Below are 27,635 nucleotides of genomic sequence, written 5' to 3'. Positions count from 1 at the left end.
CTGTGCCAAATGAGCACTACAATTTATGTGTCCTTTCCTGTGGGGGGTAGCAAAGTCTAGTGGGGGAAGTGGTACTTTGATAGGAACTGAGCGTGGTCTCAGTAGAGGTCTTAGCGGTGCCAACTTGTAATCTGAGGGCAAGATGGAACGGGAGCTGGGGTAGGTGCAGTGGTGGATTCTGAGGGTTCAACTGCTGCAGTAGGTAAACCCGCTAGCAGTAGCTCAGATGAAGGGCATCTCTGCTCCTTTGGGCCCAAAGCTACGCCAGAGGGAGCCAGTAAGGATCCAAAGACCCAGAGCATGGCCTCACAGAACTCTTTGATTTGCCTCAGTGTTGCAGTTGGCTCCAGAAAATCAGGCTGTCCAGGAACAAGCTGTAGCACAGGCTTTGGCTTCGACTGACTTTGGGAGTCAGATTGGCAACACTTAAAGTTAGACTAGTCTGGCTGAGGAGCCTTCTGGTGTTTTGCAACGGAGTTTCACTTTGCGGTCTCATATGGCCTTTGGGCTCATTGATGCAAAGTTACTTCACACCTTAGAGTACTAGCTTGACCCACAGGCACCATAGGCAAACCTGATGAAGATCTGTTGCAGACATTTGATTGTGACAGTCCTTACAGGGTTTGAATCCTGTCATCTTTTGAGATGGAACTTCCCTTGCACACTAAAACTTTTTGGGTTGAAAAACTGTCTCAAAGAGATTAGAGTTAGCCCTGAACCCACATCTGGTGGCAGAGAAAGAACGGAGCTTACGTCAATGTGCAGTAGTGGCTCTTATATAGGCCCAGCATGTCGAATCCAGAGCTCAAAATTGTCAGTGCAGAGCAGCACAGCACCACCTACCGGTGTGCAGAGCTGCTGCTCAAAATATTCCAGATCCAGTGTGTAGCCTGAGGAATATTCAAAAGTTGGGGAATCTGCGATTATAAGTCTCTATCAAAAACCTTTGTCTCTAGGAGGAGTCATAACGCATTTAACCAAATGAAATCAATTATCTTAATAAGTTGTAATCTAAAAGTATGAGACAAACAAAGTAATCTAATGCATAGGGATGTGCAACAGGCCTTGCACTAATAAATCTACCTTCATTGTGACTCTGCTACACTTAGTCAGTAGATTATTTTCCTTTGCCAACCTGAACGTATCCTTAATACATAGCTAAGAAACAGGAAGCTGCTTCTATTGCTGTTTTCATATAGAGTTTTAGATGCTCATACTATGGATACATATATACTTCACACATTACACATACCAGCCCTGCATTCATGCATGCCCACACCTTTTCCTTCCAGTAGAAAAAGAGGACAACTTAACTATGACAAAGAGTTCAATAAGAGGGAGTAGGAAACAGAATATAGATTAAGAGTATTAGAGCCACAATAAATGTCTCTTTATCCTACCCTTATGTCCCGGTTCTTTTTTATTTTTATTCTGTGGGTAAATTTCACAGTAATCTACAACAAGAAAGGATGGAGTTGAAAAGCAGCATCAGGAAGGCCTAGCAAAAAATGTTTGGCAGAACTTTGTCACAAATTGCTCCAAGAGGAAGCAAGAATGGCATATGTTAAGTGAAGAAGACAAACAGAAATTGATGTTGAGTTTCTCTTAGGATATTGGAAGGTCCCCGCTTCTTTGGCTGTCCCCTCTTTACCCTTTAACTTTCCTGCAGTTCTTCTGCCCTTCTGGCCGACTGCTCACCCAATATGAATATTTTAAAAGCTTCTTAAGAGAGATCATTCAGGGTCCAGGGCATCTCCTTTAATGTGGCCACTGGCTCCTAATTGCTTTCTTTTGCTATTTTCCATTATTCAAGAAAGCCTCCTGCTGGTGCTGTCTCCCTGGGGCAAGCACACTGTGGGATTGGGGTCACATGGTACCCCACTTCCCCCAGACAGGGGCAAATGGATTAAGGGCAGGAATGCAGCACATCTCCTCACACCCAGGGAGCCCCACCCCCTCCACGCAGTGGGCTACTAGAGGAGGCCTGAAAGCTCACTAGAAAGGGAGAGGATTTCTTAGTCCCCTTGGTTTCACAGGGGTCGTCTTCTGATTCCCTGCCTCTACAGGGGGTAAAAAGGAAAGCCTAGTGGTGCTTTTTAGATTGCTGGTCCCTCGGGGTAACTGAGAGAGCAAAATAACCACCCAATGCAGTTATGGTTTTCTTGCCCCAACTGTTACAGGAGACATAGGAGGCAGGTTATGCACGAATGGGCGAGCCAAGTGCATATTTGTCTGCCCCAGCTAGCCCTTTTAAAACATGAGTTTTGGTTTTCTGCCCGGTTCCTTTCTCCAGCCATGCAGGATCTTCTGCTTTTGAAGATGGCAGAATCAAGTGATGATCTGAAGGGCCAATTCCTGTAACTTAGGTCCTTCCCAAAATGACAGGGGGAAAGCGGTGTATTTCCTCCAAATCTTCAAATGAAACTCCTGATGTAATTGGTGGCAAAATCTGCGTGTTCATCCTTTGTCATTATGAGAATGGCATGCTAAGGCTTGTCAGTGAGGTTCATTTAATCACCATATGTAGATTTTTCCCCATGCATCGTCCTTAACTAGGACAACGATAATGCCCCTCATATGGTGCCATTGTTCAAGGAAAGTTTTGAACTGCCAGCTGGCATGAAAGTAATTAATTTATTCCAGCAGGGTAGCTTAAAACTTAAATCTCATCAGCGCTGACTAATGGAAAATTCTTATTTGCCAAAGTATATCAAGGAGCATTCATATGGCTAAATTATTATTGTTTACGTTCTCTGTACTTTCTTAAAAATAAAGCAAATCACTTTCCTATGTTGAGCCAATTCAAAATTGTATTTTAACCAGTTTTCATCTAGTGTGCAAATGCAATCAGGCACTGTAGAATTACACTTGAGTAAAAAAAGAAAGGGGATATTTATTTTCGGACATCCAATCTAATTATAATACTTACACAGGCTATAACTAATTTATTCCGGGTCTTATCTGACAAAGAGCTACCTGTGCACAGATACCAGGCTGAGTCAGACAAACGTTTTCGTCGCTCAGGCTGCACATCTGTGTGTTCATGTGTAAGAAGTACAGAGCCATGTACATCAGCTGCTCAACTTCATTCTTTATTTAAAAATGCAGGAATTGACATCACTCAAAATCATCTGCACAGAAAGTTACAGTGGGTGGGACTCAGTTTAGGGGTCCCACTCAAAGCAGAGATTCGAAAACCTGGTGATGCAAACTCAAAAAATCTGGGGGGATAAATCGAGTCAAGACACACTTCCTCACATTAGTAAATGCTGAAGCCTGGCGTTAAATGGCAGCATCCTATACTGATAGAATTGGTTTCCCTTTGTGAAATAAAGATTCTTACTGTGTTCCTCTTGGAGGTGTACTTGAAAAGGTAACCACAAATTACCCTATATACTCTGTCAGTTATTTTGACAGCTTGAAGCACCTGATTGAAAGCCATCATTTTAAATTTCTACAAGGAAGGAAAGGCGTCCCTCCTTTTCCCTTATAAAGAAACAATGGGAGTAATCTTGTAATTGTAATTATATTAGGGAGATCATCGCAGTAAAATGAGGTTTGGGATGACTCAAAGGAGGGACACATGAGGGAAGAATTTAGAAAGGGTTGTTGGGAGATCGTTGTTGAAACATGAGGTTTGGGATGAGCCTGGAGGGATAGAGGAGGGTAAAGTCTAGAAAGGGTTATTTTGGAGAACATAGTAGTGGAATACAGTTTGGGATTAGTCAGAGAGTGGAGGTAGAGGATATATTGAGAGAGGTGTAGGGTGAGACACAGCAGTGCATTGGAGAGAGCGAAAGTTTTTTTTTTCTTTTTTCCCCTTCTTCTATAGTAAGAGAAAAGTAATATATATGCAGGTACATGACTACATAGAAAGGGTGGGGGAATGTTTTTTACATGGGAATGTTACGTTAAGCATGCAAGGGGAAGACGATTGTATGTAATATATGCAACATGTACCAATTTTAAACGGTGAACAGTGTGTAAATGTATATGGTTTGTGTCTTGAAAAAAAAAATCTGGTTGGAAAAAAAATACATAAAGGGTATACATGTATAAGGAAGATAATATATTGAGGTTTCAAGTTGTATTATATAAACTCTGACTGTCAAGTGTTGCTGTACCTAAAGCTAATTTATTTTTGTATTTCTTATAACTATTTTTTAAATTGTGTCTTTTCCTCAATATTCTAATAGTGAAGCACTTGTGGATAAAAAAGTTAGGATAATATTTACATATTGTGATAGATACATAAAACAGAGACCCGTGAGCATCCAATCAGTTAACATATTTAAAAACTATGCAGTGACCCATACATATATTAACCATAGAATAAATATATATATATATATATATATATATATATATATATATATATATATATATATATATATTTGTTTGCTGTCCTAAAGAATATCTATATATTAAAAAACAATAATAATGATACATATTTGTACAAAGAAATACACATATCTTGATACATACATATAATCCAATTGTAAATGGTTACATACACAGGGATATGCTGTACATTAGTGAATGAGTGAATGAGTACAGATTTGTATAGAGCTGGCTACCCGGGGGCATCCCAGCACTTTAGACCCATCTCAGACAAATCACTCAGCAGAACAGAAAGGTCTTCAGCCGCTTTCTAAACTGTAGATGATTAGGCTCAAGCCGCAGGTAATCGGGCAGCTGATTCCAACTTTTTGCTGCCTGTACTGCAAAACGTCGGCCCCCTGTACGAGAACGCTTGATCCTCGGGACAGAGAGCAGATTGCGGTGGTTGGATCTAAGAGCTCTGGGCCCTTGATGGTGCCTCAGAAGAGGGCACAGAATGTCAGGGCCCTTGTTGATTATTGATTTGTGGGCCATACACAAGGCCTTAAACTGGATCCTTTCCTGAACAGGTAACCAGTGTAGAGCCCGGATGGCCGTCTTCGCCGAGCTGTGTCTAGGGACATCCATAAGCATTCGGGCTGCGCAGTTCTGGACTGACTGGTGTGAGTACTGTGATATTCCCTTTCTGGAGGCAGGACTAGTTTGATTTCTGTTAAGATGAGGAACCTCTCTACCTTCTGCAGATGTTTATGAGATTGCGACTGGGTCAGAATTGGCCTTGATGGAGAATGCTCTCGAACTTATAGAAAAACCAAAGTTGGTGATGGACGGAGCGTTGACAATACAAACACTCACCCCCAGTCAACTGATCTGGGTTTAATCCATCACCGTTCTTTAGCTCACTCTGCCACCCCAGTTCAGACATGGCCATATGCAAATCAGTCTGATCCTGTGCCTCATGGGAACAGTCCAGCCCGAACTGCCAAGCCATGTCTTCCCTGGACCGGAATCAAGCTTCCCAGGACCGGTTTCTGGCATTACAGCCGTCTTCAACCAGGCTTGCTTGACTCCAGTGGCAAAGTGAGCAAGGGACTCACGTCTGAGCATACCCTGCCAACTTAGGGCGAACAAAGAAAAACCAAAGGTGGTGATGGACGGAGCATTGACAATACAAACACTCACCCCCAGTCAACTGATCTGGGTTTAATCCATCACCGTTCTTTAGCTCACTCTGCCACCCCAGTTCAGACATGGCCATATGCAAATCAGTCTGATCCTGTGCCTCATGGGAACAGTCCAGCCCGAACTGCCAAGCCATGTCTTCCCTGGACCGGAATCAAGCTTCCCAGGACCGGTTTCTGGCATTACAGCCGTCTTCAACCAGGCTTGCTTGACTCCAGTGGCAAAGTGAGCAAGGGACTCACGTCTGAGCATACCCTGCCAACTTAGGGCGAACAAAGAAAAACCAAAGGTGGTGATGGACGGAGCATTGACAATACAAACACTCACCCCCAGTCAACTGATCTGGGTTTAATCCATCACCGTTCTTTAGCTCACTCCGCCACCCCAGTTCAGACATGGTCATATGCAAATCAGTCTGACCTTGTGCCTCATGGGAACAGTCCAGCCCGAACTGCCAAGCCATGTCTGCCCTGGACCGGAATCAAGCTTCCCAGGACCGGTTTCTGGCATTACAGCCGTCTTCAACCAGGCTTGCTTGACTCCAGTGGCAAAGTGAGCAAGGGACTCGCGTCTGAGCATACCCTGCCAACGTAGGGCGAGCATACCCTGCTCCTCACCATTGAAAAGTCCTATGAATTGTTGACTTTTTGGACCAAGTGGTGGTAATGAAAAGTATGCTTCTCCTGAACAGCATTGAACCTCTTGAGATGAGGCAGATGAGGGTGATTTCTGTCACGAAGCCATTGAAAAATCCCTTCCTGATCTCTGTAAAAGATGGGCCTCAAGGTTGAGCCTCCCCTTGAAATGCCTCTCCCTCGACTCCCTGTTCCCTCAGAAAGAGTAGGTTCCAGCCAAACCTTGGAATAAAAGGCATCCACAGACTTGAAATATTGGAAGGACTAAGGAGAGAGAGGTTTTGGCGGTATCCATAGATTTGCCCATGGTTGTGATTTTTCCAAGTTCTCAAAAGCACTGTCAATAGGTGAAAAAAGGAATAAGGAGATAAAATCACACTGTGGCTTCTCAAGGTTCTACTTCTGGATTTTGGTAAGTTGCAGGGCCAGGTCCAATGTCGCAGCAGCAGAAGATTGTGAGCACTAGGAAGGAGGGTTTTGAGGTCGTTGGTAGCCTATGCCCTACGAAGAAGGGGGCCACCTGAAAAAACACTGCACAGAGGGACTTAAAGGTAAGTCCGGGGGGGTCCTACTTGAGGGTGCAGGTCACAAGGGCCTCAAGACCATGGGAGCAGAGCTGGTTTATCATTACCCAGGAGGCTAGGTGCCGGGCAGCCAAGCATTGTGCGTAAAGATGGTCCTCACGGTCAAGGGCAGGCAGGTTGCAGGGACATTTCCGGAACAGCTGGGCCACTCATGGAGTGATTCTCGAGGGACTTGAAGTCCAACAGTAGATGTATGTGTCCTGGGTAGTTGGACTCCAGATTGTTTTTTTCTTCTTGGTCTTCGGGAGAGGGGGTCCAGTACCCCGGTAACTGGCACAGTTCCGGTAGGTCCTGGTGTCTTTTCACTTGGTGGGAGGACAGATCTGACCCTCTGGAGCTGATGTACCTCTTCTGGCTTAGGTTCTGCTTTGGAGTTGCCAGGGAGCAGTAGATCAGTAAACCTGTCTTCGCGGATGGGTGCCTGCAGGCTTCAGGGTAGTCACTACTCTACTCCAATGGAGGTTCTCGGCAATTGGTCAAAGGTTAGAGGTGCTCCAGGTTTCTTGGAGGCAGGACAAAACAGAACTCTATGAAGAAGGCACCCCCCTATGTATATGTGACGTCTAGGAGCAGGGGGAAAAATAAATCACAATACAATATTGTTACAAGAACAAGCTCCCACCCGACCTATATTGCTTTACCATTTTCTCTAAATACAACTTTATAGAGTCTCAGGCAATCACCAAGGATTTTCTCAACACACCAGTTTCTTGAAATGTTTCTATTTTTTTGCTTTATTTGTATATTTTTCTTAGTACAAAAATAAATTCTATCCACATGTGTTTAGTTATATAAATATTTTCAAATACATTTATCCATAATGATACAATTCAATAGTTTTGATCAAAATTATTCCAAAAAAACACAATTAAACATATGGTTAAATTTCAAATGTCCATTTAGTACATACAATAGATGAACATAACAATATAACAAATATCATCTCCTTCATATATAACCCATTCTCTGCTACTCTACAGTCATGCTACACACTCTCACTATCATGCTCTCTCCCAGACCAACACTACATACACAGGTATATAAACATATGGGGGATATAGTCTTCCCTCTATTGCTGTGCTGGAACCTGGGCTATCAGACACTCCTGGCTGACGTACGTTTCAATGGATCTAGTTATTAATATCCATCTTCATCAGAGCCTTTACACAATTGATTATTTTACAACTATGTACCGATATGTAATTGGTGATGAATATTGGGAAATCTGGATATGGACTTGGGTCCACTGTCAAATCCACACTAAGTCTGCCCGCTCTATAGAATATGTGGGCTCTGCAATCTCCGAAAGGCCACCCTCACCAACTAAATTGGATATCTATATCTCAGTAGTATGATGCCCCGAATCTGATCTTGTCCTAAACTTGTCTCTTCCCATCTACATGGAGGAAGGATGATGCATATATAAAAATCCTAGTCAGCATTCTCAGATAGTCCTCCTGTTTACTAATATTCTTTTTATAATCTTCTACCAGTTACCCTTTTCAGTATTAGTTCTCTTCTTACAATTTGAACTATCGTGTTTTGAAGTGACCTTGAGCTATCTTCTTGGTTATCACAACAGAATAGAAAGTGGGTTTTAATTTGTTAAACTCTCTCTGTCACCAGCCGGAAAACTCCTAGCTCGTGGTTCACGAATCAGGGGACAAAATAGAACACCATGATTGTTGAGTCCTGGAAGCAGCCAGCAGGGTTCTGTGCCAATTTCTGCAGCAGGTCTTCAGATGTTGGGTCAGCAGCTCCTTTTTGTCTGTTGCTCTTCTTAGATCCATCAAATAGGAGTTCAAAGTTGAATTTAGGGGCATTACAGGGGACGAAAGGTAGTAGCCAATGGGCTACCTACCTTTATGGTGCCTACACACTCTAAGTGACTACTTCTGTGGGAAGGGGCACTATACTGTCCCTGATAGGGTAAATTCCTACCATCCCAAGATGGAGGAATTAGAAAAGTAGTGTCTACATCGCCTGCCCTATCTTAGGGGTGGCTGAATATGGTCACATCTCCAATTCTAACTAGCTTTCCCACCCGTCGTTCCGCCAAAAGGGCAGCAGGAAAGGGGGTTTGGCATCTTCCACTATCTGGCAATGCCTAGGTTGTAGTTCAAAGGTTTCCAGCACTGGCAGGCCTTCCCAGCCTGGAGGAGGTGTGAAGCATCTACACCTAGAGCAGGCATTGTTCCTGGCTTCTGAGCACGTTGGCTTTGACCCCATGAGGTCAGAAACATATCTGGTGGTGGCAGGTTGCCGAAGACTAGTCAGAGACTACATCAGGGTTTGGTAGGTTTTCTGGGTACCTCTAAAGTGTCTCCTGTGTGCATTCATTAATAAATCCAACACTGCAGTCAGTGTGGATTTATTAAGGCAAGATGTTAGGCACCAAACTTCGCTGGGTACAGTGAGCCATCATGGGGCTGGGGAGGGGAGTGTCCAGCCCATGTACTCTCTATGGCTTCCCTGTGCACTTACAATATCCGGAAATGGACTGGGATATTGCAGGGGCATACCTGCCCATGCAGATCTGTCCATATATAGCATATTGTTCACCCTGCCTTAGAGCTGTAAGGCCTGCAGTATGGGTGATTATCTATGCCTCATACAGTTGTGGGCATGGCACTTAGGGATGTGTGTCATATCGACTCTTCAGTTTTCTCTGCACCAAGACATGCAGTCGACAATGGCAGTTTGCATTGTTTTGGTGAGGAGTCTCCAGGGTGGCACAATGTGTATGCATCCCTAGAGAATCCTCTTCATACCCAATACCCTAGTTACCAGGGGTACCACTTACTAGGGACTTATAGGGGTTGCTGAAATTGTGCTAATTATGGTACAGTTTTATGGGATGAAAACTGGTATTGGGAACTTGGTTATCAGGAACCCAGTACACGTCAGTCAAAGGTGATTCAAAGACAGGCCAATAGTGGGAGGGGGGTACAGCAACAAGAACACAGTTTCCCACAAGTATTCATGTGTTATGTTTCCAAAGAGTCCTCAGCACCACAGTGATTTAAAGCGCTTCCATTGACCAAGATAACAGAGTCTGCTAAGCACACATACACATTGTCTGATATTACGGAATCAATCTACTATTGCTCTGCCACATTATCCAGAGCAGGGTAATAAACATAAATTACAAGCCCTTGTGTATTTCATGAATCATATTACCACTGCGGGTTCAGTAAAATTAATAAATGAGTTACAATTCTGACACATGATTTAGCAGAGAGCTTGTACATATTATTAGTTGTAGTTGTAGGTATAGTATTTGTAACGAAGCTACTTACCTCTGGTAACGCATTATCTGGTAGAGACTCTGTCTAACAGCAGATTCCTTACCTTTGAATTTCCCAGGCATCAGGCTGGATCGGAAACTGTTGCTGAGCAATACCCATTCCGTACTGCTGGGTGGCTCCATTCGACTCCAAGTGACGTCGCCGGCCCCATACAGGGAAGTAACCCTAGTTGTACAACATTAGTCCCCACAGCGGGGAGACATGAGTGGGGCTGTACGGAATCTGTAGCTCGATAGAGTCTCTACCAGATAATGCGTTACCGAAGGTAAGTAACTTGCTCATTTGATAGAGAGTTCTAGCTGCAGATTCCTTAACTTTGAATTAGATACCTAAGCCATACCATACAGGCGGTGGGTTGCTGACCAGTACCTCAAACCAGGAAGTCCTGCAGAACTGAACAGGCAAAAAGCATTACTGCCTCAACTTGATTGTCCAGGCAGTAATGTTTTGCAAACATGTGTAATGATGCCCAAGGTGCTGCCTGACAGATGTCTAGGACTGGGACACCCCGAGCCAAAGCCATAGTTGCAGCCTTTACCCTGGTGGAATGGGCTCTTAATCCCTCAGGGGGCTGCTTCTTTGCCAGTGCATAGGAGATCTTAATGCAGAGAATGACCCAGTGAAGATGGTCCTTTTCTACACTGCCCTCCCATTCTTAGCTCCTATATACCCCACAAAGAGTTGGTCGTCCAACCAAAACTCTTTAGTGCAGTCAAGGAAGAACAATAATGCTCATTTTGGGTCTGGTCGGTGGAAACGCTCCTCTTCCTTAGAGGGATGCAGGGAAGCACTGAAGGTGGGCAATGTGATGGATTGACCCAGATGGCATGGGGTCTCAACTTTTGGCAAAAAGGAAGCCTGGATGTGAAGCCCCACTTTCTCTGGAAAAGTCATCAGACAGGGAGGCGAGCAAGATAACACCTTTAACTCACTCACCCTCTGTGCAGATGTAATCGCCACTAAGAAGGCTGTTTTGATGGTCAATAGCCGGATGGAACAGTTGTGTAAATGCTGAAAGGGAGCACACATAAGGTAGGTGAGGACCCAATTAAGGTCCCACTGTGGCGTAACAAAGGGCATGGGTGGAAACAAGTGAGCCAGCCCTTTTAGAAATCTAGCTCCAATATGAGACTTAAAGAGAGAGGGATGGTCTGGCAGCCACAAAAAGCAGACACAGCAGAAAGGTAACCCTTGAGAGTTCCCAAAGCAGAGCTCTGCTGGGCAAGGGTCAGAATAAACAAAAGAACAGTAGAAGGAGAAGCAGAAATATGGTCAGTAGACCTTTCTTTACAATATAATATAAACGTCTGCCAACAGCAGGCGTATACAGTCTTAGTGGAGGGGTGCCTGGTCACCAAAATAATGTTGCATACTTCGGGAGGAAGGCCAAAGGCCATCAACTGCCTCTGCTCATTCTCCACGCATAGAGGCGGAGAGTTGACAGGTTTGGGTGGAGGACCCACCCGTGCTGCTGCAACAGAAGATCCTCCTGAAGAGGCAGCCTGATTGGAAGATCGATGCTCATTTTCAGAAGCTCTGGATACCACACTCTCCTTGCCCAGTCTGGAACCACAGGAATGACTTGGGCCTAGTCACTCCTCATCTTCTTCAGAACCCTGGGCAGGAGTGGTATGGACAGGAAGGCGTACAGCAGGCCTGAGCTCCACTCAAGATGAAAAGGTTTGTCGAGCGATAGCCACCTTGGAAATTCCAGCACACAGTACTGCTGACACTGCACGTTCTCTACGGAGGCAAACCAATTTAACCAAGGTTCTCCTCACTGCCAAAAGAGACCTTGTGCCACCTCTGACTGGAAAAGGCATTCGTGATCCGCTAGGCATCAATGGCTCAGTTTGTCCACCCTGGCGTTCAGAGAACCTAACAGGTGTTGAACCACCAGGGTTATGCCCTGCTGTTCCAGCCAGGTCCAGAGACGCAGGTCCTCTCGACAAAAGGTCCATGACCCCCCCGCCCTGCTTGTTCCAGTACTACATGGTGGTGGTGTTGTCTGTGAACACCTGCACTAACTTACCCTTGACAGAGGAAGAAATGCCTGTAATGCCAACTGAATTGCTCGAGCTCCAACAAATTTATGTGAAGCTGGAGACCAGTGTCCCCTGATATTCACCTCTCACTGATGCCCGCCCCAATCCCAGAAGCGACGCAACTGACACGACTGTGAGATCTGGTTGGTGAAGGAAGAGGAGTCTGCCGTTGATCCAATTGCGGTTTGTCAACCACCACTGCAGACCTTTCGCAGTCCCTTCTGAGATTTGAACCACATCGGTGAGATTTCCTGATGCTGCGCCTATGGAACTTCAAATCCCACTGCAGAGCCCGCATACGTCACCTGGCATGCTTTACTAACAGGATGCAGGAGGCATGAGGCCCAACAACCTCAGAGTCAGTCTCACCGAAATCCAGGATAGAGGCTGAAATATTGATATCATAGCCTGAATGTTCTGGACTCACTGCTCAGGAGGTTGGACCTGACATTGCACTGTGTCCAGAACAGCTACGATGAAAGGGAGCGTCTGAGAAGGAGCCAAGTGTGACTTTGGCACATTTATAGAGAACCCCAGCGAATGCAGGAGGTTCACCATAGTCTGAAGGTTGGCGACGACTGGCTGGGGAGATGGCGCTTTCAACAGCCAGTCATCAAGGTTGGGGAACACAGACTCCCCTAACCTGCCAAATGCACTGCGACCACCACCTTCACCTTGGTGAACACCCAAGGGGCGCTAGTTAGGCCGCAGGGGAGCACAGTAAACTGAAAGTGCTCCCCACCTACTTTGAACCTAAGGTAACGCTTGTGGCCCGGCAGAATAGGGATGTGAAAATACGCATTCCGCAGGCCCAATGCTACCATCCAGTCTCCTTGGTCAAGGGCAGACAAGACCTGAGCAAGAGTGAGCATCTTGAATTTATACTTCTTGAGGCAGAGATTGACGGTCTGAAGATCCAATATAGGCCGTAGCCCTTTGTTCTTCTTCGGCATCAGAAAGTAGCAGAAATAACAGCCACTGCATTATTCTGAAACCGGTATCCTTTCTATAGCTTCCTTGGCCAAGAGAACTGTAACTTCCTCTTGGATGACGGGGATGACGACTGGGCTGGCACCACCAATAGGCACTGGAAGCACTGCAGGCACCGACTTCAGGTCCGACACTGGAGGAGGTCACGGTGGCACAACCGGGTTGACCCAGATCAGCTTACTGAGGCCCCACCGGTGCCAGGGCCGAATGTATCAAATTTGATACGGCCCCTCCCAACCCTGCGGGCCCAAAGGTTCACCTGAGGGGTTGGCCTGCTAAAATACGCGGCATATGGTCTCATAAAACTCTTTATTCTGAGTGTGGGCCGCTCTGGCTTTCGGAAAAGGGGGGCAGTGCGTAGTCGACCTTGGCTTCGGCTCTGCAGAACCGTGCCTACAGCGTCAGTGCTCCTTACCTCTGTCATCGATGGATGGCATTCGAGGTGAAGACCAAGTCCGCTTGGACTTCTTCTTGTGCCTATTCCCCGAGTGTCCCGATGACCTTGAGTGGGATGAAGAGGACTTTGCACTCCGGGAGCGGCCCCGCGACCTCCTCTTCCTCGATCGGGACCGAGACCGCTGAGGAGTCCCACTTCACGGTGTCGGCTGTCAGGCCACAGGGAGCTTCAATGCCTGCTCCCTCAAGGTCTTAGGAGCCATGGTCGGACAGTCCAAGCACAACTTCAGATAATGTTTACGTTTGAGAGACCATAGGCATACGAGGTGGGGATTGGTGTCCAACATCGTGTGGGGACAGGCCCCAGATGGCTTAAACCCTGTCTTCCTCAAAGACATCCCTCGCACACGATGAAGAAACACAGAAATTGACAAAACGTCAAGAAAAAACTTGTCAAAATGCGACACAGGGTAGCTCTTCCCGGATCAGGCAGGGAAAGAAAATAACTGACGTCTGTGTGCCTGAATGGCACCTATTTAGGTACAGTGATGTCATTACTGATGCTAACAACACCGATGACATCACAACGAGCTGAATGAAGCCACGTGACGGCGCGTGCAAGGGGTATTGCTCAGCAAAAGTTTTTGGATCCAGCCAGACGCCTGGGAAATTCAAAGGTAAGGAATCTGCAGCTATAAGTCTCTATCGTTCGTTAATCTTTATTTGGTTTAAAAAGCCATAAAAGATACAGAATAAACAGTTCATACATATTGATAAAACACAGTTAAAAAAGAAAACTTTCCATTGTTACCGCCTTAAACAAATGCAGTTACTAAAATATTCACATTTAAAATAAAATGCCGGCGAGTCGAGATATCAAGTAAGTTGTGATAAAAATGCTAAGCTTACAGTCCAGTCCAATTAAAACATAGAAGGGAATATATAATCCAGGTTGAGGTAGGAAACATAAGATTAGAACATTAAAAGGTCATGCCTTTTTTTCCCCTTAATATACCAACGGCAAACAAATATCTGCTAACACAAAAAAAAAAATTCTGTGAAGTATCAGTTTTTAGTATTCTTTTCGCATCAGAACAAAACATAGTTCCCAAATTCCAACTGATGAGTTTAATCCATTTTCGCCTTGGGATGGCATATGATGGGCAGAAGAATAGTTTATGTAAATCATTTTCTTGTACATTGGGTTGACATATTAAGCAACAGTCCTCGTTATTCTTGCCTATTTTCTGACCCCATTTCACTGTGTTAGAATTAATTTGCAAAACACCACAGCAAAATGTCATGTACAGAGATTTTGCCAACTGAGGCTGCACTTCGTCCAGATATTGCTCAAAGATCGGAATTGGTTTTGTAAGAAGGAACTGAGACGTTACTCTACCAATATCTGGGCTATGGGAAACACTATTTTGTATGTATGCTCAAAAAGCGGTTTTCAATGTTTTTTTGGAGGTTGATGTCAAAGTGGGCTCTTCCCAAAAATGTTTCAACCCAAGTTTACAAAACCATATGTGTACATGCTTAACCCACTGAAGGTTAGTACACCGATCAAACCTTAGAATCTCTTCTAGCCCTTCTTTATAACTTGCTAGTTCTGTTGTAGTCCACAATCGCACCCAGAACAACGGTCTCAGTGTAGCTTGGTGGTCAATGCATTTTATGTTCAAATCCATGACAATAGGAATGACGGGTGTGCGACAAGGAGACGTAGCAGTGTCCTAAAAAACGTATTTTCCCCCCCCATGAACGTGTTCCTAAAGGTAGCCCCCCATTGTTCCGCACCATAAAGGGTTGCTGATTGTGCCCTGTATTTATACACTTCAAGTGCAGGAGACACTGCCTTAGTGCTACTGTTCTGATTTATTTTAGTGTTGGTAAGGAATCTTGGAACAGGATGGTCTTGCTTTTTTGCAGATGTGGGAATCAAGTAATTTTGGTGTCAAGTGTGATATTCAAATAATTAAAATTCAACTCATATTCTAGCTTCTGTTTTTGACAGAAATGTTCTTCTTGAATGATTTATGTAGTTTAACTGCCATATATTTTGTTTTGCTAGAATTTATTTCAAGGCCCTTTGAATCACAGTAATCACAAAAGGAGTCTAATCGGCATTGAAGTCCCTTCGGAGTTTGAAATACTAGAATGGTGTCGCCCGCAAATAAAAGTGCTGGTATTGGCACCCCACCTAACTTCGGTGAGTCATGTATTTATATTTATTTATTTATTTATTCAGAGTTTTATATAGCGCGAACAAGATCTTTACAGATATCAGAGCGCTTCACAGAAACAGGGGGTCACGATAGCATGAGGGTGACGCGACATAATATTGGGTGCAATATAAACTTCAGTAGCATGATCGGATAGCAGTCATGTTCTAATAGAATGTCAGTAAACAATCAGATAAGCGAAAATAAAAGTCGATACTGAGTCTTACATACAACTACGATAAAAATCAGGAGAACTTATGCTATAAGTATCTAAAAGTTACAGGGAGCAAGGGGAAGGGGCCTCGATATACAGTAGGCTAACATGAATAGTCTAATAATAGATATTTAGTGAGTAGCATAAAAGGATCGACTGCCCATCATGTAATTGTGGCAAACACGAGGAATAGACAAATCTAGATCATGCAACATATGACATTATTTGACATTAGACAGACATGAAACCAGTAATACCCAAGCGGCACAAAGTCACTGAGGAACAGACATTAAAGTTCCGGTGAACTTAGCCATGTGGATGGCTTTCACCTCTTTCTTAAAGAAGGCCGTGGAGGAGATAAGCCTGGTTTCGGGAGGGAGTGCGTTCCAGATCCTCGGCGCCATTCCTGAGAAGGAGTGTTTGTATGTTTTTTCCTTCCGGAATCTGCGAGGTTTCAAGAGTAGGTTTTTTGAACTTCTGTTGGATCTCGACCCTCCTGATATAGTTAGGTTTTGAGTGAGGTAGTTAGGTGCACTGTGGTGTACAGCCGCGTGTGTCATCACAGCAATTTTCAGTTGTATTCTGGCTTCAAAAGGCAGACATTTCAGAGATTTCAAGTCGGGGGTTATATGAGAGTGTTTTCTTGAGCCCGTAATGAGTCTCGCGGCAGCGTTCAAGGAGGCTCTTAGGGGTGCAGTTGTTGCTAAAGGGAGACCACTGAGGGTCACAATTCCATAGTCTATGCGGGGGATGACGAGGGCTTGTACTGCATTTTGGAAGTCTTTGGCTGGGAGGAAGGGTTTCAACTTTCTCAATGTGTTGATTTGGAAATTAGCTCCTTTCGTTGCTTTGCTAATGTGCAATGATTTCGCGGAGTCCACGATGGTGGGCCGGACATTGAGTGCTGTTAAGTGGTTGAGCCAAAGTTGGGTGGTGGTAGATTTCACAGGGGGTGCTATCAAAAGGAACTCAGTTTTCAGAGCATTTAGTTTGAGGTGGTTGTCGGCCAACCACAATTGGGTCTTTGTGAGAGTGTAGTTCAGGAGTTTGATATCATCCGGGGATTGTACCTTTAGGTAGAGTTGGGTGTCATCGGCATACATATGGAAGTGTACATTGGATGCTTGGAGCAAGGAGGCAAGTGGTTCCATGATGAGGTTGAACAGTGTGGGTGAAAGGGAGGATCCTTGTGGAACGCCTAAGTCGACTGGCACAGGCGAGGACAACACATTGTTGATCTTGAACTTCTGAGACCGGTTATGTAGGAAGGAAGTGAACCATTTGAGAACAGTCCCGGATAAACCCATTCTAGTGTTTAGCAGCTCAAGGAGGTTCTCATGTTTGACCGTGTCAAAAGCTGAGGAAAGGTCGAGGAGGATGAGGAGGCATGAATCATTGCGATCAAGGATTTGGTGGGCGTCATCAATTATGTGAGTCATGGCCGTTTCCGTGCTGTGTTTCGCTCGGAAGCCTGATTGATGGGGGTTGAGGAGATCAAACTTGTCAATGTGTTTTGTTAGTTGAAGTTGTACACATTTTTCCAGCAGTTTGGCCAAGGTGGGGATGTTTGTGATGGGACGGTAATTGTTTAGGTCAGACGGGTCCGCTGTGGGTTTCTTGAGTATGGGCGTGACTTGCCCCACCTTGAGTGAGTCAGGGATGAGACCTTGTTGAAGGGAGCTGTTAATGATTTTAGTCCAGAGTGGGAGGAGCATGGTGGTGAAGTCTTTTACCGCGTTAGCAGGCAGGGGGTCTGTGAGGTGATTAGAGGGCTTTAGGGTACCGAGCAGTTTGAGTATTGCATCTTCTGAGTAGACGTCAAAGGAAGCCCACGATGCGCTGTTTTTTGGCTGAGCGTTAGACATTCTGATGTGCACAGGGTGTTGGCTTACATCATTGAGGAGATCATTTCTTATGTTGTCGGTCTTTAGCTTGAAGAAGGCGGAAAAGTCTTCACTGTGTGGGATATCGCTTGTTGGGTTGTTTGATTGTAAGGGTTGCGGCTTTGTTTGACTTTTGACTAGTTCGAACAATTTTCTCGGTCGGTTTTTGCTTGGTCAAGCTGGAGGCGAAAGAAGTCAGATTTTGCACGCTTGATTTTCCTAAAGTAGGCATTTCTCTTGTTCTTAAGCTTTTTGCGATGTAGTGATGAGGGATCAGTTCTCCAAGTGCGCTCAGCCGATCGCATAGCTCGCCTGTCTTCGTTGAGTCTGCCGTCATACCAGGGGTTCGAACTCTTGGTGGAGACTCTCTTTAGTTGCAGTGGGGCGGCTTCGTTGAATATAGAGGTCATGGAGTCGAGGTAGAGGTCTGTCAATGATTGAACATCAGAGACGCCAGCAGGGGGAAGGAGGAGCCTGTAGGTGTGGGGAGGTAGGGAGTTAGGGTTGATATTCTTCATGTCCCTTTTCCAGATCTTGCATTTGGTGGGTTGAGCCGGGGAGGGTTTGATTTTTTCATTGATAAAGAAGGTGATGATGTGATGGTCTGACCAATCACAGGGTTGGATTGACCCCAGTTGGGTAGAGTCTTCTTTGGCGATGATAAGATCGAGTATCGAACCTTTATCATGTGTTGGGCTGTTGCATATTTGGGTGAGGTCAAGCGCATTAAGGAAAGATTTAAGACTATTCACCACTGTGTCTTTCTGATCGTTCCAGTGGAGATTAAAGTCACCCAGGTAGATTTGAGTGATCTGCCGACCGGCGTTGGAAGTAATAGTGTCCATGGGTTGTTGAGAGAAGATGAGGTTATCCCCCGGCGGGTGATAGATGAGGTGTAGAGCACATACTGGTTTGCCCTCACTGGAGATATTGAGGCAGAAGAGTTCACAGGAGGTGAGGGAGGGGGAGGTGACTTTGGTGACGGATAGATTGCTCCTGAAAATGCATGCTATTCCCCCGCCCGTCTTGACGGTCCTGTCGAGTCTGATGATGTGGTAATTGGGGGGAACTAGTATATCCATAATGGGCGTGGAGGCTTCAGTTAGCCAGGTTTCCGTCAATATGGCTAGGTCAAGATCCATTGATGTGACGAGATCTGCAATGTCGGAGGAGTGTCTCTGGGCCGATCTGCAGTTGAGAAGGATGCATTTGAGTCTGGGGGTGAGAAGGGAGGTCGTGTGTTCTAGCGATAGGGGGACTCTTCTGAGGTTGTTTGGGACAGAGCTTCTGATGTTTAGTGTTGGGTGCCTAAGGGGATTTGAGAGAATAGTAGGTATGGGGAGGTGAGTGGGGGCTATGTGTTTTACCGGTCCTGGGCCAAAAGAGCGGAGGAGGGTGCGTAAGTCGTGGTCCGACAGGGAGTTAAGAGCACACCGGGGACGGTGGGTGTTGTTGCGGACGGGGATAGAGGGCCAGTGTAGAGAGCGTTGAGTACGAGGGACTGTGGGGAGAGTGCGTCGTTTGTTGGATACGGTGGTGGTGGTTGTGGGTCTATGTTGTCTGGAAGGAGTGTGAAGAAACTCTTTGATGGTGCGGAGCTCGTCTTTGAGTTGTAGGAGGGTGGATAGGATCAGGTCGAGAGGTGTCTTGGTGTTAGTGTTCGTGATGTGGGCCATGGGCGAGGCGTTGAGAGGGGAGTAAGTGGGCGAAATTGGGTCGGGGAGGTGGGGCGAGGCGTTGAGAGGGGAGTTAGTGGGCGAAATTGGGGCGGGGGGTGGGGTATGCTAGCATTAGTGGAGGGTTCTGCTGTTAAAGAGGGTGGGGTGGTATTCGGTGGGTGCGATGAATTGTAGTTGAGGGGTGTGGGTGACGTAGGGGGAGGGTAGGAAGTAGTGGTGGGGGCGTTGGTGGGGGGTGGTGCCGGTGAGTTGAGGGATGAGTGAAGGTCAAAGATAATAGGGGTGGTAAGAAGGAAGTGGGGGCTGAGTAATGGGGGGGAGAGGTGGGGGGTGTTATTGTAAGGGAGGACGCAAGTTCTGGGGTGCTGGTTGGGAGTGTGGGGGAGTGAGGGGTGAGAATGGGGGGGGTTGAGAGGGAAGAAGATCTGCCACGGGGGGGGGAGAAATACTCCGGGTGATGTTGGATTCAGCGAGATTCGTGTGAGGTGTGAGATGGGGGGAAGGGTGGGTGGGGGTAAGTTGGATGTGCAGGGGGGAATGAACTACATCTGTAGGTGAGGGGAGCAGGGGGGTAACGTCAGGTGTGATCCTGACTATAACACTGGGGGGATGGGAGGGGTGTATGTCATTCCGAGGTTGCGGTGGGCAAGGCGGGTTATACACCCCAGAAGATATTTTGGGGCATCATTTACATATAGTGAAAAAAGGGTGGGTGCCAGTACACAGCCCTGTCTTACACCCTTCCTTATGGGGATTGCCTCAATAAGCTCCCCACTCTGTCACCATCTAACTTTTACGCAGTTATCTTCATGTAATCTTATCATTTGCACAAGAAGAACCTCAGATACACATTGTCTTTTTTTTAGAGAACTCCAAAGTAAATCTCTCGAGATAAGATCGCAGACGGCCTTCAAATCTATAAAAGCTATATACAAGTGGCCTTTCTTTAAAATTGTGTATTTCCAACTCATGCAAAGGAGTCTAAAGTCCTGGTCAATTGTACTAGTTCTGGCTCTAAACCCAGCCTGGTATTGTGATAAAATATGGTTCCCTTCTATCCAGTCATTTAATTTTGATAAAATCTGCTTAGCATAAATCGTTTGTAAAGTGTCGATTAAACTTATAGGCCAGTAATTTGCAGGGTCTTGGCGGTCCCTTTTTTAAAAAATAGTAATCATTTTTGCCCCTTTCCATGATTCCAGTACTGGGGCCCCTGTATCACATATAGGGCCAGATGTAGGTAATTCCGATTTACCTACTCTTAAATACCGAATCATACCGAATCGGTATTTAAGAGTAGGTAAATTGGAAGGAGGCAGATGTAGGTAATTTTAATTTTACAATTACCGATTCTGTAAGAGTCGGTATTTACCGATTCTGTAAATACTGAATCGGTATTTCCCATTGATTCCTATGGGCCTTGAAGCCCATAGGAATCAATGGGAAATACCGATTCGGTATTTACAGAATCGGTAAATACCGAATCCTGGCAGGGGGAACAGGGTGTCACTTTGACACCCTGTAGCACCCCAAATGCAGGCTTGTGTGCCATGTGGCACACATACATGCCCTGAGGGCATGTCTGTGTGTCACATGGCATAGGTGTACATGCACAGATGTGCATGTACACTGGAATTTGGTATTTTACCACCCAATAGGATTGGGTGGTAAAATAAGAAATCCTAAGGGCCTGTGGCACTGCAAACTGTGCCACCTACATGTGGATTTACAGAATCGGTATATTTACCGATTCGGAAAAATACCGAAGTGGTAAATTTACCGAATCGGTAAATATACCGATTCTGTAAATTCCGACCCACCTACATGTCAAAAGCCAAATACCTGTCGGTAGCGGCCGAAATCGGCCGTTACCGACCGGTATTTGGCTACCTACATCTGGCCCTTAGTTTTGTAATACAACCATTGGTTGTCCACAGGAAACAACTGACTATTAAGTTAATTAGTGTAACATAGTCATTTATTTACAATGAAACAGTCTGACAATTAAAGTTTTGAGCACATAATAGCGGTAGCATTACTAAGCTATTCCTGGGTTTATTCCTGCAAATAAGCATTATATTTTTTTTTCCTCAAATGGAAATACTACCATGACTACTAGATTATAAATAATCTCTCTGTGCATCTTACAGTTTACAGTCAAGAACACATTTTTCAGACATGTCTTATACAATCGGTTTGACTCTGTACATACTATTTCAACATTCTATACTTACTTCATAGAAGCCAGTTGCCATTGTGTATCTTACAGGCACTTCAGGATCATGACAGAGGCTGAAGAAGGTAGAATATAACTCTACCTGAAATTTTTTGGGACCCACGAAGACAATCATGGCCTGCAACAAAGAGTACAATGTTTTTGTTATTTTCAAATGCAAGCAATTTACTTTATGTCTGCTTCAAAGTAAAATATACAAGGCACCTAGTCACTAGGGAACAGCAAGTAATCTGAGAAAAAATGTAGCCTGAAATTGAGTGAGAAAGCCTCAGTGGAGAGGACTGATGATTTAAAATACATCATAGATAACTGGGAAGTTAGCACCCAAACCAGCGATGAAGACTGACAGTATTGGTATAGGAGATGGAATTGGGTGTGGCTGGAGCAGTATTAGAGTTGGTGGTGAAGTAATGTGGTAGTGGTCTAACAATTTGTGGTATTAGGTATGGTGGTACTGGTGAGGGTCTTGGTACTAGTGGTATTGGCATGGGTAGTATTGATTGTGGCGTTAGTGCAACTGGTAGTGTTTTGGTGGCAGTAACAATACTGATTTTAGAGATGGTGGCCCAGTTGGTTGTATTGGTGGTTCTGGTAGTATTATTGGATGTGGCAATAATGGTATTCTAAATGGTATAGATGATACTGTTAGTGGTGTAGGTGGTAGAAAAGTTGGGGCCTTAAAAGATACCCTTTTAACCCAATATTCCACTTTCAAGGTAACCAAATAGCTACAAAAGAACTCAGTTCAACAACTAAATTCAGATTAGTTAGTTTTATGCAAACTCTGAAACAAATGAATGTACACCAGACTAAGCATAATTGTATGGAAATACAAAGTAAAGAGGATGAAGCCAAATCTCCGGAAGCGAATCACCCTATACAGCAAAAAGAATTCAATCACAGCCACATAAGTAATAAGGAGACAAAAATGCATGTCGGATTGCATCAATACTATATTCAAAAAACCCTAAAATCTCTAACTGTCCCTACACTACTCTAAATTGGCAGTCCTAATCTAAGAAGGTGCACATGTTAAATTATGTTGATGTACATAAGCTGTATCTAATGTTTTCGGTGAAACAAAGTATCTACCACCAACATCAGTTTTCTTCGTTTTTGAATGTCTTTTCAAGTGCATAAACATTGGCACTTCTGAAAGAACCAGATGAATAATACTCAAAATGACCATTGGCATAAAATATTTGAAGAAGCAAACTACAGCTAGGGCCATATGTCAAAGGAAGATGATGGTAGGTAATGCCCTCAGCTACTGAAACATGCAACTGCATACACACACAACAATCCCTCACCCCCATAGTGTCCATATACTATACTATATACTATACACTTGTCTTAGATGAGGGTTTCTTTTCATGTATAGGTATCTTTTCTATGCCACCAGCAGGCCTCAAATATAGCACTACAACTAATGGTATTATTCCTAATATTATAAATGTTAGAGAAACACCCATTATGCACTAAAGCCTACGATTAGAATTATTACTTTCCATACTATTGTAGATTCAGAAAAAGTTCGGCCGAAAATACAATCAACAGAACCTTCTCTGTTATTCTCCACCTGGGCAAAAGCAAAACAGTCTCTTGTTCAATGTTCGGTTTTTATTTACATAAATATACAATCTTCGTGAGGCTTCCCTACTTCTACTTCATGTTCTTCTAAATTGTCATACCCTAAATGTTTTCTTCTTTCACTAGGGTCTAGGTATTCTTCTTCAAACACCTTTGGCATAAGTTCATTCAACGTCTCTTCTAAGTTCTGAATCTAGTTCACTTATAAGCAACTGAAGCAACACAGTTCTCAGCTCTGCAACTTCTGCAGGTGATTGTTCTGAATTTGAATGATGAAAAACAGTTTCATGTAGTATAAGGTTTCATAAACCAATCTGCCTAGGTGGATAAGGAACAGCAAATGAAGGAGAATGTTCAAATCAGTTCCCTAAATCTTCAGCAAAACAACTGTTCCAAGGCTTGCCCTCATCAGCATTTGCAGCCAGATAAGTCCACTCGGGAGAAGTATACCTCCGACAAGGCACCCTTGACCTTTTAGACCCCCTTAACCCAGGCCCTCTACCTTCGTCTTCAATTTGTTCTGACTCAGATGTTTCAGTTATGGTTGTGAGTTCTTACTCAGGGGCAAATGCAACCTCCTCCTTGGAGATTCCTTTGGCCAGCTTTCTCACACCTCAACTCGCTGACCTACAGCACTAGCTCCTTAATTGAAAATGGAGCCTTGCTCCATCACCACTCCGACACCAGTTTTATCTAAGCCAGTATACTTTTCTTGTTTCTCTAGTCCTAACTTGACATGCTCTAGTGCTGCTTCAGGATCAGAGTGTTCCCTTCCAGCTGAACTGACCCTCTCCTGAAGTGTCTCAACCACTGCTGATGTCTCTTCTGGAAGAGGAACTGTTTCTTCAAGGGGACAAGGGACCCTACGGTTATGGGAGGCATGCACCCTGTTCAAAAGGCCACAAACTTCACAGCAGTCGTCGTGACTAGAATAACCTGGAACAGGCCACGCCAAAGAGGTTTGAGGCAGCTGTTCCTCACATGTTTCTTGATGACAACCCAGTCCCCAGGGTTGAGGTCTTGGCATTGCTCCTGATGTGGCTGTACAGTCACTGCTTCAACCTGGTGAGACACAGAAGGAACCACATCAGCCAGTCCCTTACAGTAGTCGAGCACTAAATCATCCGTTATGTTCACAAGAATGTTGGCAAGCTAGGCAAGCTCGGCCCAGGAGGATCTCATATGGCGAGAGTCCAGTCATTCTGTCTGAGATACCGCAAAGACTCATCAACGCAAGAGGCAAAGTATGAGGTAATTTCAGAGATGTTGAAGCGCATACTTTGGCCAATCTGGATTTCAGTGTGCCGTTAGCCTGCTCCACAATGCCTGAAGCCTGAGGCCGATAACTGCAATGTTGTCTTTGTTCTAATTGTAAAACTGCACATAGCAATTTCAAAATCTCATTATTAAAATGGGATCCTCGGTCTGACTCTAAAGTAGTTGGAAATCTGAATCTTGTGATAAGTTCCCTAATTAGGAAATTGACCATTGAGAGACTGTCATCTTCCCATCGGATAGGCTTCCACCCAATGAGAAAATATGCACACCACCACAATTATGTTTGTCCATTACAAACAGGCATCTCCTCAAAGTCTAACTGCACCCGATTAAATGGTCCTCCTGACCGACCCATGACTTAGGATAACACTAATCTTTTTTTCCCACATTCATCTGCTGGCAAGTCAAAAACCTGTAGCACAACACCTCAGTAATCACACAGAATGTGGGATTTAACAAAATCTGCCTGATCGATCCTACTATTGCATTCCTTCCTACGTCGGTGGGTCCATGGATATGTCTCACCATCTGATGTAACAAACTATTGGGTAACACTGTTCTCGCATCATCGGTAACCCAAATGTCATCTTCTCTTTTTACACATCCCACCCTGATCCAACCTGACTGTTCTTCCTCAGAAACCTCCTTTTGTAACCTCCTCATGTCATCTCAAGTATCAGCGACTGTCATCAACAAGTTGAGAACGGTCTCATCATTTGGTTCATTAGTGTACTCCCCATTGAAAATGCAAGCATTCAAATCACAACAATATAATACTTCGTCAGAATATCTATTCCCAAGGATAACATAATAATTTCCTTTGCAATGAGCAGGGCACTGGATAACAGCGATCTCCTGAGGCAACTAAAGGCCCTTTACTAATTTTCTCACAAATGGGTGAACCTGATGAGGTCTTAAAATCCCTCTGAGACCACAACTGTCAAAAGTCAAGCACCACACCAAAGCAGTACTGGCTGTCTGTAAATACTGTCACACTCAGTTGGTCTGAAAATACAATATGAATGTTTAAGGCAATCAATTCAGCTACTTGTGTGGAGAATACTCCTTGAAGACAAGCAGCTTCTACCACTCCTGAAACAGTTTGGATAGCATAGGCAGCCCTCATATTCCCTTCATGATCCCTTAAACATGAGCCATCCACAAACAGATTTTGGTCTGACTCCGGTAATGACTCATCAATAAAATCAGGATGTGGCTTGGTGCATAGTTCAGTGATATCGAGACAGTCTTGCTCTCCTTCAGTCTCATTTCCATCACTATCAGGTAATGGTAGTAACATTGCAGGGTTGAGTATGGAGCAACGCTTTAGAGTGATATTCTCAGCTGACAAGATGACTTATTCGTAACATGTAAGGCTACTGTTTGTCAAGTGTTGGGTACGTGTTCTTGTTAATAGCAGCTCCACAGAATGCATAACATAAACTGTTAGTGGATGACCCATTGCTATGCCTTCGCATCTCTCTAGGCTGAGACCTGTCTCAGCAACGGATTTGAGCCATTCGGGCAGTGCAGATGCTACTGGATCTAAAGTATCTGAGAAATAGGCGACTGGTCTACGGCCACCTCCATGGTTCTGAGTCAACACTAAGAAAGCACAGCCCTCCCTTTCATGGCAAAAGAGAGAAAACGCTTTGTTTTAATCAGACATTCACAGCGCCAGAGCACAGGAAAGACTCTATCTCAACTACAGGAACGCATTCAAACAATCGTTGTCCCAGGGCACTGGATCGGACACATCCTTATGTTTCAACCTCTGTAGAGGGTTGGCCACTAGGGAGAAGCAGGGTATCCACTTGCGACAGTAGCCCACCATTCCCAAAAACATCCTGACTTCCTTCTGTGTACACGGTGGGTTCATTTGCATGATCACCGATATTCTTTCTTGTAACACTTTTCTGACACCTTTTGCAATACGATGTCCTAGATATAAAACTTCAGTCAGACAGTACTGCAACTTTCTAAGGGACACCTTAAGTCCATTCTCAGCCAGATGGTTCAACAAGTCAATGATATCAGTTCTACATGCATCCAGAGTATTCAATGCAATCAAAAGAGCATCGGTATACTGCTCAAGGACTGAAATTCAAAGCATAACCAGAGACTCAGGATTTGTTATCAAAATCTGGTTAAAGATAGAAGGACTCTTTGTGTACCCTTGTGGGAGAAACACCATGCTATAACACGATCTCCCAGCCTGAATGCAAATATAAACTGGCTGCTTTCATGCGAGGGGACCGAGAAGAAGGCTTGACAAAGATCAATAACAGTGAACCATTCGGCCTCCTTGAAATCTAAAACAATATCACAGATAGATTCGGTATCATGTAAAAACAAGGAACCACTACATTGTTGAGTTTGTGTGGACCCTGCACAATTCAGTGCTTACCACTAGTTTCTGTAAGCCCATAATGGGAGAGTTGCCTAGACTCCCCAGTATCTCCTTCGAAATACCTTGCTTAATCATGGACTAGATCACAGGCGTGATCGCAGCAATTGTCTTGGGCATCAAATTGTAGTGTTGTGTTCTTGGGTATTTAGCATTGGGCTTGATTTGTCTACGGATAGGCTCAACTCCTTTGATGAGTCCAATGTCCTTTCCTGTAAAATCCAAAACCACACTAGCCACTATATTTCTGAGATCTAGTGGCAAGTCCTCCACTGTCAGCAAGGGGAACAATTAAACACTCAAATTTTGTTTTGCCAACTTAAGCGTAATGTCCTCATCAATTGTTTGGAGCTCATTACCCTTTGGAGTGTAATGTATAGCACAATTCAACATGCACCACAAATTTCGTCCCAAAAGACACACACGCCTCAAGTCATCCACCTAAAACTGATGATTATCCTCAAGCATCCCTATCTTCACAGGTACTTCTTCCCTCAAGGGGTATGACATATTTTTATTTGCAACTCCTACAACTTGGATTGTTTTTCCCCGAGAGGGGTAGAGGTTGGGGGTCTCTGCTGATCTCACAGTAGAGAGGGTAGCACCAGTGTCAATCAAAAACGTGACATTATGACCGTCCAC

At 44.6% G+C, this 27,635-nt stretch overlaps 1 protein-coding gene across 4 annotated transcripts in view; it reads right to left on the bottom strand.

The window, feature by feature from the left end:
• Positions 1–27,635, bottom strand: part of PPP4R4 (protein phosphatase 4 regulatory subunit 4) — a 1,921,930-nt gene that overhangs the window by 788,294 nt on the left and 1,106,001 nt on the right. For all 4 annotated transcript variants that reach the window (XR_013600947.1, XM_078660096.1, XM_078660097.1 and 1 more), the window contains exon 11: positions 21,717–21,836. Coding sequence is in view for 3 of the 4 variants with exons in the window: in XM_078660096.1 (XP_078516222.1) it covers positions 21,717–21,836 (120 nt within the window). In the remaining variant the exon portion in view is untranslated. The remainder of the gene's footprint in view (positions 1–21,716; positions 21,837–27,635) is intronic.

This window comes from Lissotriton helveticus, chromosome 9 (assembly GCF_964261635.1).
Source record: "Lissotriton helveticus chromosome 9, aLisHel1.1, whole genome shotgun sequence".
In the NCBI taxonomy this organism is placed as follows: Eukaryota; Metazoa; Chordata; class Amphibia; order Caudata; family Salamandridae; genus Lissotriton; species Lissotriton helveticus.
This window is presented reverse-complemented; position numbering and strand designations above follow the sequence as displayed.